This window comes from Oryx dammah, unplaced genomic scaffold, assembly GCF_014754425.2.
Source record: "Oryx dammah isolate SB20612 unplaced genomic scaffold, SCBI_Odam_1.1 HiC_scaffold_17, whole genome shotgun sequence".
NCBI classification, from domain to species: domain Eukaryota; kingdom Metazoa; phylum Chordata; class Mammalia; order Artiodactyla; family Bovidae; genus Oryx; species Oryx dammah.
In genome coordinates, this window is record NW_024070201.1 from 28,140,632 (window position 1) to 28,153,001 (window position 12,370).

The following is a 12,370-nucleotide window of genomic DNA, read 5'->3' on the forward strand; positions in this document are numbered from 1 at the left end:
CCAGAAGTCACCTAAAGCTCACCTACTATGCCACCTACCACATGCATAAGTCTCTTCAGTAAGAGTATTTTCTCTCCCTGAACAACTCAAAACATTGTTCAGGCAATTCATCTGCTATGAAAACTTTAATTCTATTTTGAATCTTAAAAATATAGATCACATGATTGAAATAATACGCACATGCTTGAGCAACAATTACTTTTTGTTCTCTTTATACATCTTATTAACTATTACATATCTATACAGTGTAACTATATAATCTGTGAACACTCACATTCAGATGCCTTAAAATCCTTTCACAGAATACAAGGAAGCAAATTCTTAAAAAAGAGAGAGAGAAAAGAAAAGAAAAAGAAAACTGTCTCTAGCTTTTAAAATAAGAACTATGAGTAGAAGAGTTGAAGCAGTAGAAAGACGGAAAAATCACAAACTGAGGAGTAAACTTCATGGAGGAAGCCGTACATGAGTTTCCACCTGGGAGTAGATGGCCACCAGGCAAGCGGTTAGCACTCAGAGCTATTCCCACTCTGGCTGGAAGGAAAAAGTAAGTACCAGTTGCTCCACTGGCTACTGGAAAATACCTGCCTCCCATAAAATTGCTCTAGCCTACTCCCATGGACTCAACTCTTAAAATTGCCTGCTTTGGATTTGTTCCCTCTGTGTCTCTTCTAAGCAGGAAAAGGCACCATTTTGTAGGACATGCTTGCATGTTCTCAAGGCCAGCATCAGAGAACAAAGAAGAAAGGGGTAACTCAAAGATAATCCTTGGGAGACACAGGTAGCTGGTTCATTTCTTCTTCCTGGAGAGCCCTAGCTTTGAAATCAAAGGGAAAAAATGCAATTGATAAAAAGTATTAATATGAAGTTAGGAGTGATGTCAGAGGCCACCTTCCACAATTTCGTCTACCACTTCATTTTTTTAGAAATCAGATGCAAGTGAGAGATGTTAACCTAAGGATTTCATTCATTTGACAAATGTTTATTGACTGCGTACTCTGTGCCAGGGGCTGTACCTGGGGCTGGTCATGGGACCAAGAACACAAATGCAGGTGGACAGGGGAGACACAACTGAACAGGTGTGATGAGTGTGTCACCAGAGAGGAGAGCTGGGTGCTCCAAAGGAGCTCATTGAAAGGACAGACCTAAGCAAGCTGGCAGGGAGAGGAGTCTAGATCCTAGCTCCTGCACTAGACAGCAAGCCCTCCTGAGGACATAGACTGTTCTTCCACTTCACACTTTGTTGTTGTTTTCTTCTTTTCAATCTTTTATGTTTGGTTGCACTGGGTCTTCATTGCTGTGTGCAGGCTTATTCTAGCTGTGGAGAGCGGGGACCACTCTCTGGTTGCACTGAGCGGGCTTCTCACCGTCGCGGCTTCTCATGCTGCGGAGCATGGGCTCTGGGGTGCACAGGCTTCAGTAGGTGTGGCACACAGACTTAGTTGCTCCACAGCATGTAAAATCTTCCGGGATCAGGGATCAAGCCCATGTCCCCTGCATGGGCAGGTGGATTCTTATCCATTGTACCACCAGCGAAGTCTCCATTTCACACATTTAAAGAGTATCCCTAATTCTGTGATTTTCAAACTTTTTAAAGCAGCAGAATTCTTTCTTCAAACAAAATCTTACCTGGAAGTCCAAGAATACAACAGAAAAAAGGAAAAGGACTCGGTTGTAGTGGAGGTAGAAACCTGAGGTCCTGGCGTGATTAGGTCCTCTGTCCCCACCTGCCTTGTTCTCACTCTCTGTGTGGCCCACCGGGTCCCTTGGACCCTGAGTGTTCTACAGAGCATGTTTTTAAAACCAAAAAACTACAGAAGCTATTTATAAATAGGAACATGAGGTCCTAGGAAGTTAGGGAAACCTGCTCATTTCTTTTATATCCCCCAGAAAACATAGTTACCTACAAAATATGGAGACAACATCAATCTGCAAAATTTATGGAGAGCATCAGGGTATAATGGAAAGAACATGAACTATGTTGACAGAGGTACCAGGGTCCAAGTATTGGATATACCATTTAATAAATATATGTCCTCAGGCAAGCCACTTAAACTCTCTAAGTCTCAGTTAACACGTCTATAAAATGAAAAGGAGAACACGGAACTTCCTTCACAGAATTTTCATAAGGATGAAATAGGTTTTAAGTAATGATAAAATAATGATCATCATTACTTTTATTTAAAGAGCACCATTGGGACTTCCCTGGAGGTCCAGTGGTTAAGAATCTGCCTGCCAATGCAGGGGGCACAGGTTCAATCCCTGGTCTGGGAACTAAGATCCAACATGCCATGCTAAACCCATGCACCGCAACTACGGAGCCCACGCCCTAGAGCTCATGACCCACAACAAGTGAAGCCACCTCAACGAGAAGCCCACACACCACAAGTAGAGAGTAGCCGCTCCCGCGAGCAGCAACAAAGACACAGAGCAGCCAAAAGTATTAAATAGATAATGTTTTTTTAATCCTCCGTGGGTTACTTTAGAAAACTAATAATAAATAGCGAGCACCATTTATTGAGGACTCACTTCGTGGTAAGTACCTAGCCCACTGACTAGGATTTGCTCAACAAAATCAGTTCACATCCCTCTTTGCACACCAAATCTCTTGCCCTTTGCCCTTCTCTGAGTAAGCATTCATGTTACCTTTGGGTTCCTCTGGCAGTACATGCAGGACGACCACTTTTTTGAACACGAGGCTCTCCATTTGGAAGCGGATTTCACAGGTAAAGTTTCCTTGGTCGGTCTCTTTCACATTTTGGAGCAGGAGGGAACCGTCATGGTGTAAGATGTCCCCCACTAAGCGCACACGATTCTGGAAGTGCCCCACAGGCACGCTGATGTTGGAGTAATAGAAGAGCACATACTCATCCTGGAGGGCAACACAACATCAGAGGAAATTTCAAGCCCATGGCACCAGACCCAGAAGTCTGAGTTCAAAAGCCCCTGTTCCATGGAGGCAACATAGTCATCGTCACCATCAGGATCAAAGAAGTACTTGGTACCCAATTAAGAAGAAGAAGAAGAAGAATGTGCCAGACAATACTTTAACTGACACACAACTCTGTGGCTTCTATTAGACAAAGACAGCTGGAGAAACAGGGTGAACACATTTTCATTTCTTACAGTTTAAGGTAAAATGTAACACCTACTCTGAAAATCACTTTGGGGATTCAAACTCACAACTTTTGGTGTTTGGCCACACTGCACGGCATGTGGGAGCTTAGTTTTCCAACCAGGGGTTGCACCTGGACTCTAGGCAGTGAGCATACAGAGTTCTAACCCACAGGACCTCCAGGGAATTCCACAAACTCACAGCTTTTGAAAAGTACCTCCCTGTGTTCTGCCATGGCCCCTGGATTCAATGGCATCTAAATGCAACCCCACAGACAGGCTGTTGTAAGAATTCCTGCCACATTAGCTGTCACTGCTCTCCTTTCCACCCTCCTCCAGGCAGCACATCATAAGGCATGAGAAGGAGTCATCAAAGGAAATGGTTTACAGACTGGGGGGGGAGAGCCATAGGGAATTCTTATTTTCACTTAGACCATGGGTATATCCCTCTTATAACAATAAACAGTCAGGAGGTTAAGACTTTGCCTTCCAATGCAGAGGGTGAGGAGGGTTCAATCTCTGGTCAGGAAACTAAGATCCCACATGTCTTGGGGCCAAAAAACTAAAACATAAAACAGAAGCAATATTGTAACAAATTCAAAAAAGACTTTAAAAATGGTCTGCAGCAAAAAAAGAAAAAAATCTTTGAAGAAAGTAAATAGTAACAAAAATTTGAGCGATAGTAATATTATGGAAATAACATGCTCTGAACTACTGAAACAATATTCCATTTGAAAAACCTCAGGACTTTATTGCCAGTCATACATTACTTGGAGTATATTTCACAAATGAGCCCGATACACAAGTATCTCCACAGAATCTCAGATGAGGCTTCATACACTTTTGCTAATCCAAAGAGCTCTCTCACTCAGCCATGCTTGCCAATCCTAACAGTTTAAGCAACCATGAAGGAGAAAGGGATGATTCCCCAGCACTTAAATGGATCAGCAGAGTGCTGAAAGAATCTCCACCCTCCTGAAGATTACTGTGACATCATTTCTGTGCCTGGGCCGTAACTCTTTTTGTCTAGACAAATGTGTTTTCATTCTTCTGACCCCTCCCACCCACCTATGCTACTCCACAAATGGGAGAAACAGGAAAGAAAAGAAACTAAAAGGACTTTATGTGTCTGTCTCCTATTAGCTTCTCAATGACCTGAAAAGTAAGTATCACCATTATTCACAGATGGGGAAGTGAAGCTCAGAGAGGTTGAGTAACTTTCCCAGCTGACTGTAATCAGCTGTGTACCACCAAGAGATCAAACTAGGATAAGGCTCAGCTCTGGTGAGCTCCAGAATCCAACTCCTGAAACCCCACCTCATGGCACGGGATGACTTGATTCTCCCTCTCCCCACATTCTGACACCATTGAACCAGGGGCTTCTAATACACAGCAGGGTTTCCTCCTTGTTACCTTGGTGTGCTCTTCTGATGAGAACATCCAGTCTACCTTGGTCACATGTTTCTCTCCTGTGCTCTGGGAAACACATCCCAGAAGGGCTGAATCACCCACGTGAACTGTTAGCTCCACGGCGGAAATAGTCAAGTCATTCAGGCCCAAGGAATAACCTAGAGAAGGCAACAGACAAGAGAGACATCATCAGACAAACTCACTCAACAACAAAAATTAGTATTAATCTCCAAGTAGATGCAGACTTTCCTGGTGGCTCAGATGGTAAAGAATCTGCCTGCAATGCAGGATACCCAGGTTCAATCCCTGGGTCAAGAAAATCCCCTGGAGAAGGGAATGGTTACCCACTCCAGTATTCTTGCCTGGAGAACTCCAGGGACAGAGGAGCCTGGTGGGCTATAGTCAGTGGGGTCATAAAGAGTCTGACATGACTAAGCGACTAACATCTTCCCTCCCCAGATGACCCAACGTGAACAAAGTATTCAGAGGCCTTTAATTCAACCCAGCGTGGCACTCCCAAGGGTAAGAAAAATACCCTGTGGTTACCCCCACGTGGCTCAAGTCAAAGGACTTCTACAATCTTCATATTGTCCAATGCTCCTAGCTAGACCCTCCCTCTTTTCTAGTCTTCATCCTGAAATGTCCTTTCTAAAGAAAGAAGAGAGGGAATTCCTTGGCAATTCAGTAGTTGCTTTCACTGCTGAGGGCACAGGTTCAATCCCTGGTTGGGGAACTGAGATCCTACAAGGCACACAGCAGGGCCAAAAAACAAAACAAAAATAAGAAGAAAGAGAGAAACCCTGAAGCCTCTCCCTTGTGGCCGTGAATTTAGATGCCTATAAGCAGGTGATGATGTCTCTGGCTCCTGGTTTCCCATCAGTCCCCTAACTGAAAGGCCAGTTCACAGGCAACTTTGCTTCCCTCCGTTTTTCTCCTTTTTTCATTCCTCTAAAAAAGCGTATCTCTGGATGTGCTGGCTGATTCTGGCCGTAGTGCAGATCCTTGTAATTAGGTCAATACAGAGCGCGGCCCCTCCCTTGAATCTCCTTTGTCGGCTTTCCCCCCACCTGCCCCCTCCAGTTCTGCCCTCAGCCTGGCTTTCCAGCCTCTAGGGGTTAGTCTACCTCATACCCCTCCAATATCTGTCCATTGTTCAAGTAATTTCTCTTTTCACTTAAAGAGAAAACCATTTCTAAAGAGAAAACCATCACATGGATTTTTCTGTTTTCATAAGACATGCTCTATGCAAAGAGACAATCACAGCAAGACACAATCAGATGCTGGCCAGTTCCCATCAAAGAAGAGCCAAGTGAATGGAGTTGGGTATAAACAGAAAATGTGCCGGCCTCTCCATCCAAGCTGTTGTCCCAAGAGAAGAGCGTTAACTTCCTTCCCAACAGCAGGCACACACACTGGGGAAGACGGGAAAGAAAACATGAACTCACCACCCTCTGGAGGGAATTATTTTGAAAGAAATCAAAAGTACCTCCAAAAATGATTTGGAATTTTCCTGTAAGGAAGAACTGAGCAGCTTCAAGTGTGGTTAAAGGGATAAGAAGCTATATAATGTGATATGAAGACTGCTGACTGTAGAATTAAATGAACTTGCTAGAAGGTAAAAGCAGCAAGCAAAGCAGAGAGAAACTTGGACTTGACCAGCAGCCTTTGTACAGAAATAACTGAAGAAATCAATACTTTCTACAGAGGAGGAAAATCTCTCCATCAAAAAGTACAATCCCGGTTGCCCAGGGTCACCAGGCAACTCCACAGGGGGTTAGACTGCTAAGTCTCTGATGGAAGGGCAAAATGCTGCAGGCTGCTTCACCCATCTCTGGAAAGAAAAGAAAGTGAAAGTGAAAGTCTCTTTAGTCCATGGAATTCTCCAGGCCAGAATACTGGAGTGGCTAGTTGTTCCCTTCTCCAGGGGATCTTCCCAACCCAGGGATCAAACCCAGGTCTCCTGCATTGCAGGCAGATTCTTTACCAACTGAGATATCAGGAAAGCCCCTGAGATTATTATAACCCTGATTCCATGGTGAAAAAACTTCTCTAATATGGACTATTTTCTTGTGCGTGCACATGTCTAACTGCATGCGTGTGCAAATGCTATGTTGCCTGGAATTAAAGCAAAGACCATTCTTTTGTACACTTTGCTGAGTCATTCTTTAGGTCACCATGTGAAGTCCAAAAAGCTAATAAAAAAGAGAAAAATGGAATGGATAAACAACAAGGTCTTACTGTACATTACAGGGAACAACAGTCAATATCCTATGATAAACCACAATAGAAAAGAATATGAAAAAGTATGTATATATGTATAACTGCATTGCTTTGCTACACAGCAGAAATTAACACAACATTATAAATCAACTATACTTCAATAAAATAAAAAATTTTGGACTTCCCTGGTGGTCCAGTGGCTGAGACTCTGAGCTCCCAATGCAGGGACCTCAGGTTCAATCCTTCAACAGGAGACTTGATCCCACATGCCACAACTAAAGATCCCGAGTGCTGCAACTCAGGCCCAACACAGCCAAATAAATAAATAGAATAAATTTTAAAATTAAATTCAAAAAAAAATTTTTTTAAGAAAACAAATTTAAAAGTCGTGAGAGTAAAGCACCTAATTATTCTTCTGACAGAGCCATATCCATGGGATAAAGAGAGAGATAAGGTGCTAACGGATGAAAGGGAGCTAAAGGATGAAAAGACAACAGATGAGCAAGAAGCAGCAGCCTTGACCACTGTAGGAACAGGAGACTCCAACCCGGTTCAGGGAGGCAACCAGAGCAGGCTTTTTAAAAGGAAGTAGAGCTTAAGGAGAAGACTGAAGGCTTAGGCAGGCTTGCTAGGGTGAAGTGGGGAGAGAAGGTACTAAGCAAACGAAACTATCAAAAACTGGGCAAGAGCTCAGTGCATTTGAGGAACTGCAAGAAGGCTGGCATGGCTAAAGCAGGAAAACAATTACAGGGACGTAGGGACTCTCTTTGATGATTTCATTTCCTGATCTGCAACAAGCTGTGGTTTTAAAGATAACAGTTGAAAGTGCAGGAATGCCAGTGAGAAACTTTCTTCATATTCTGTAGAAGGGTCATAGAACACCCAGTCAGGACCAAAAGGCATTCTGTTTCTAATAGAAACAGAGGAATATTCAGCTTTCCAAGAAAGAGTCTGCTACCTGGCTTCTAAAACAACTGTTTCAACAAAACTATAAAGTTCCAGGCTGGGGTTTCCGTTTTCAGCAAAGCAAAGGGAAGTGAAAATACATAAAATTGGCTTCTGAACACACGTGAGACTTGAAAGAAATCAAATACCCTCCTTGGTCCCTTGGCTTCTACTTACCCAGTAACACTGGCATCAGGATGACTTTCAGTGGGTAAAACATGCTGTTGTCAATTTTTCAATCTTAAAAGAAAAAAAAAATCAGAAAATAGTGTTAGGAGGAGTTCATTCATTTAACCAATCAATAGTGAGTACCTCTGTTAGCCAGTCTTTCTCTGAAGCACTAGGATGCAGCATGGAACAAGGAAGACAAGGTCCTGGGTCACATGCAGTTTGCATGTGGCAGGGAAATGGAGAGAAAAAAGCAGCAAAAGAATGAATAAGAAACAGCGGATGCTGGTAACTGCTATGATAAAACAAAACAGAGTGGTGTTTGGAGAGTCACTTGGGGGCCGCCTCAGATTGACTGTAAGGGAAGATTATATGAAAGTTGCTTTTCGAGAGAATTAAAAGCAAATAATTCCAGGATAACCTTGAGATGACAACTCTAAACAATCTACAGTCTGAGAGTTTCATAAAAATGAAAAATTACAGGATACTCAGGCTGAAATGTTTACCTATATCTCCAACTAAATTAAAACAACTGCCTTAAATATATAAAGAACGTTCTGAACTTGTAAGAAAAGAGATACACAAATAAGGGGGAAATTTTTAAACTCAGTTAAGGCATTCACCAAGTTCTACGACACAAAGAAGCCACCTGAAAGGTCCATGGCGAGATTTTATTTTTTTCACTTTTTCAGGCAGGATAGCATGAGTAGAAGGAGAATCAGACTGTACACGGGCAAAAGTACTTTAAAAGCATCTCTATTATCTCTGTGGTATAAACTTCACTGCATCCACCATTTCCTGGGAATAGATCTGCTGTTCTACACAAAGCCCCACAGTTTTCTTAACAGAACAGAAATACCTTAACTCCAAAGAGTCACAGTTCAACCAGCCTTAGGCTCCAACCTACTCCTGTGGTGGGCCTCGGCCATGATCTCTGAACCCTTAACATCCTGGAGTAATTCCACCTCAGAATTTGCTGAAAGGAAAGGTCTTCTTGGTATATTAACATCATATTACCCGAGCCAGCTCTGCTGAAGTCCAGCACATATATGGTGGCCATTTCAACTTATAAAAAAATGATTACCTCAGAGTTTCTTATCTGAATTTTAATCAACAAAATTCTCCATCTGGGTCTTCACTGGTGGCTCAGTGGTAAAGAATCTGCCTGTCACTGCAGGAGACATGGGTTCAACCCCTGATCTGGGAAGATCCCACATGCCGCAGAGCAACTAAGACTGAGCACCACAACTCCGTGCTCTAGAGCCTGGGAGCCACAGCTACCGAAGCATGCATGCCCAGAGCCCGTGCCCCACAACAGGAGAAGCCACCACAATGAGAAGTCAGCACACCACAACTAGAGAAAGCCCGCACACAGCAACGAACACACAACACAGCCATAAATAAATAAAACCATTAAAAAAATTCTCCACCTGGAAAATCAGAGTCAAGCTGTTCAAGGCAGCCCTTCCTAGGTCTTGCTTACGCAGAAAGTCAGTTGCCCTTGATGAACTTCAATTTCCTCACCTATAACATGGGGATAACGACGCAAGAATCAGATGTAAGAATGTAGATTTCAGTGCTTAAAAAAATAGAAAGCATTACTATATAAGATCCTATTTTTTAAAGCCTAAAAGTCATATAGGAAATAGAGTTATTAGCTTTAGAGGAGATTTCGGACTCTGAGAATCTACCTTTATAAGAATGGCAAATGATGAATCAGAATGAACTGGAAACTTCTTAAGTTTCGGTTCTTGAATCCATTACAACAATGAAGATAGCAATTACACTGACTCAGATCTACCAAAGTCACGTTAAGTTTTCCCAAATATAAGTATTTCTAATGAAAATACAGATCTCTCTCAAGATAGCCAGAGCATGCTTTATTCCAGCTCTATATAAAAGATACACCCACCTTATCCCACACATACATCGCTGAGTGTGATAAGGGGCTTCTTTTATAGTATAACTTTAATTCATCATATCTGGGACAACTAAAATCCCTGTTGTATTCTGGATGAATTTTTTCTCCAGGAAGTTGGTTGTACTCCTTTCATTCTCCAGCAAATAGTTGTCCTATATTCCCCAAAGCAGTGCACTATTTATGTAGACTTGCCTACACCCTCAAAGGCAGGACCAAAATGCATCTCATTTATGACTGTCCCATGCCTGTGCTACAGCACTGGTGAAGTGTCTGGCATATACTGGATACATGCTGATAGCTGCCAATATAACCATCAAATTGAAATCAGCTTCGACATCCTGCAAATGCACTGTTCTATTTTAAGAGGAAACCAGCGACTCCAAAAAGATTCTGAATCTAGTCACCAAACTCAAGACACACAAAGCCACACCCAAACAAATTCTAAGAAATGTGCCAACAATCTGACAAATAGAAGATAACCATTTTCAGTCCTAAGTACTCAAAGGCATCCTTAGAACTCTGTGTGAATGAATAGAGAAGCGATGACTTAACAGTAAGAGCATTAAGTTTTTAAAAAATTCTCTTCCCAGATCAGATATTCCATTAACTGATTCTTTGATAGCTGGGAAACCACTCCATCTCCCCAGGTCTTATCCTTAACATTAAAGGATCAGATTTTTCCCCTCTAGTTATAGCACCACGCTAGAAGTCAGTAGCTGACACTCATTAAACTAGAGAAGAGTATGTGACAGGCACTGTCTGAGTGCTCTGCACATTAACCAGTTTAATTCTCACAACTCTCTATGAGGTTTTACACATGAAGAAACTGAGGCACAAATTGGTGAAGTGACCTGCCTAACAGCACAGAGCAAGTGGCAGAGCCAGGATTCAAACCAGGGTCTTCTGGATCAGAGACTGTGTCCTTACTATTACGGACGTCTCCTCCATGCATGTGAAAGTAATCAGTGTTATAGAGCAAAGCTTTCCTGAACTTCATTTAACAAAACAAGATTAATCTGATCCCCCTGACTGATTGTTCTTCCCACCTCCTGCCCCTAGTTAACTCCTGTTCATCTTTCAGATCTCAAATTAAATATAATTTCCTCAAGGAAACCTCTCCCAAACCACCCTATCCAGGGCACATCCTAGCCACAATGTTTTAATAGTACTATTATTTCTCTTTCTTTAGAGCACCTGTCACAATTTCTAATTACCTATTTGCTTAAGTGCTTGTTTGATTAAAGGCTTGTACTCCACCCCATCACCCCCTAAGACTATAAGCTTCATGAGGCCAAGAGCCATGCCTATTGGCCAGTGCATCTCCAGCACCAGCACAGAGTAAGATCCAGAGTCAAAGTCCAGGGACCACTGATCAGATGAATTAATAAACACTTAAATGGGCCAAGAACATGACTTGAGTCAAGTTTCAAGTTTCCTAGTTAGTTGGCAGATATTCAGAAATTCCTACCATGTAATATAGATAGATAAATAATAGTAGACAGATAAGCTTTTATATATATATATACACATATAGTTCAGAATTTTATAATTCAGGTGAATAATTCAGAATACATATATGAATCTCAGTCTCTAAAAAAATCTAACAGAAGCACTCAGATGAACCTTAAGCACCTTGATGGACTCCATCTGAATCTTCGACTCTGCCAGCTTCCTTCCCAGATGCTGATTTATCTTCTCACCAGCATGTTCTTGAGGTAATTCTGCACAGTAAGTTATCTCATGTGTTGGTCAAATGTTTGCAGCTGAGCTCACGGTTCTTTCACAATATAACTCTTGGTAAGTATCTTCTATCACCCCTGGGGAGTTGTAATTATCAGGACCCCCTTTTCTTATTATTAAAAGTGTAAGGGAATTGTTGTCTTTGGCACAATTATAACAGAAAAAAAAAATTTTCAGAAAAGAGGTTCATGGCAATGAGATAACCACACAGGATGTGGAAATGACCCCCTCAATATTACAATGTTACAGGACAAAATAAGGGAGAGGCACTCTCTCTCAGTCAAGTGTTTGCCCCTAGTAAGGACAAGTGACCACTGAGCCCACCGACAACCTCACCACCTTCCCTCAATCAGGCAGTCATTACTCCTGTTCTCTCCTCTAGACCAGCTTCTATCTAAACCATCTTCCCTGAGATCTGGCCATGCAGATGGTGAGGCAAGCATGAACAGCCTAGCCCTCTTGGGAGGTTTAAGTTCCTGACTTCTTAAGGTTAAATATTGGCCTGTGCAGGATTGGGAGAAAAGAAAGGAAGAGTTCTGCCATGCGTCCAAGGAACAGCCAGCCACAGCTCTATCTGCCGCAAGCAACTTAAAACCTAAAGCTTGTCACCATCATCATCATCATTTACTCTTTTATTAAGAGTAAACCTTACTGGTTTTTTCTCTGAGGATCTTAACACAGGTTACTCTACACTGCGGAAAGGAAACCTGGACCCACTAGTCTACCTTATGGCAGTCCTCCTGCAGAGGCTCACAGCTCTGGGATTGCCTCACAGCCCAAAAGGATGGCCTTTAAATGAAAACCTTCAGAACCAGCTTCTTCCGAGTGAGAAAAGTTCAAGCCACTGCTTAAGAA

At 42.3% G+C, this 12,370-nt stretch overlaps 1 protein-coding gene across 2 annotated transcripts in view; it reads right to left on the bottom strand.

The window, feature by feature from the left end:
- JAML (junction adhesion molecule like) overlaps positions 1-12,370 on the bottom strand; it is a 30,016-nt gene that overhangs the window by 16,821 nt on the left and 825 nt on the right. The window contains exons 1-4 of one of the 2 annotated variants that reach the window (XM_040258096.1): positions 12,144-12,292; positions 7,864-7,926; positions 4,525-4,679; positions 2,644-2,869 (exon numbers count right to left, since the gene is read on the bottom strand). In XM_040258096.1, coding sequence (XP_040114030.1) covers positions 2,644-2,869; positions 4,525-4,679; positions 7,864-7,906 — 424 coding nt within the window. In that variant the 5' untranslated portion in view covers positions 7,907-7,926; positions 12,144-12,292. Of the gene's footprint in view, positions 1-2,643; positions 2,870-4,524; positions 4,680-7,863; positions 7,927-12,143; positions 12,293-12,370 lie in introns of those variants that run through there. The other variant, XM_040258095.1, reaches the window with a different exon arrangement.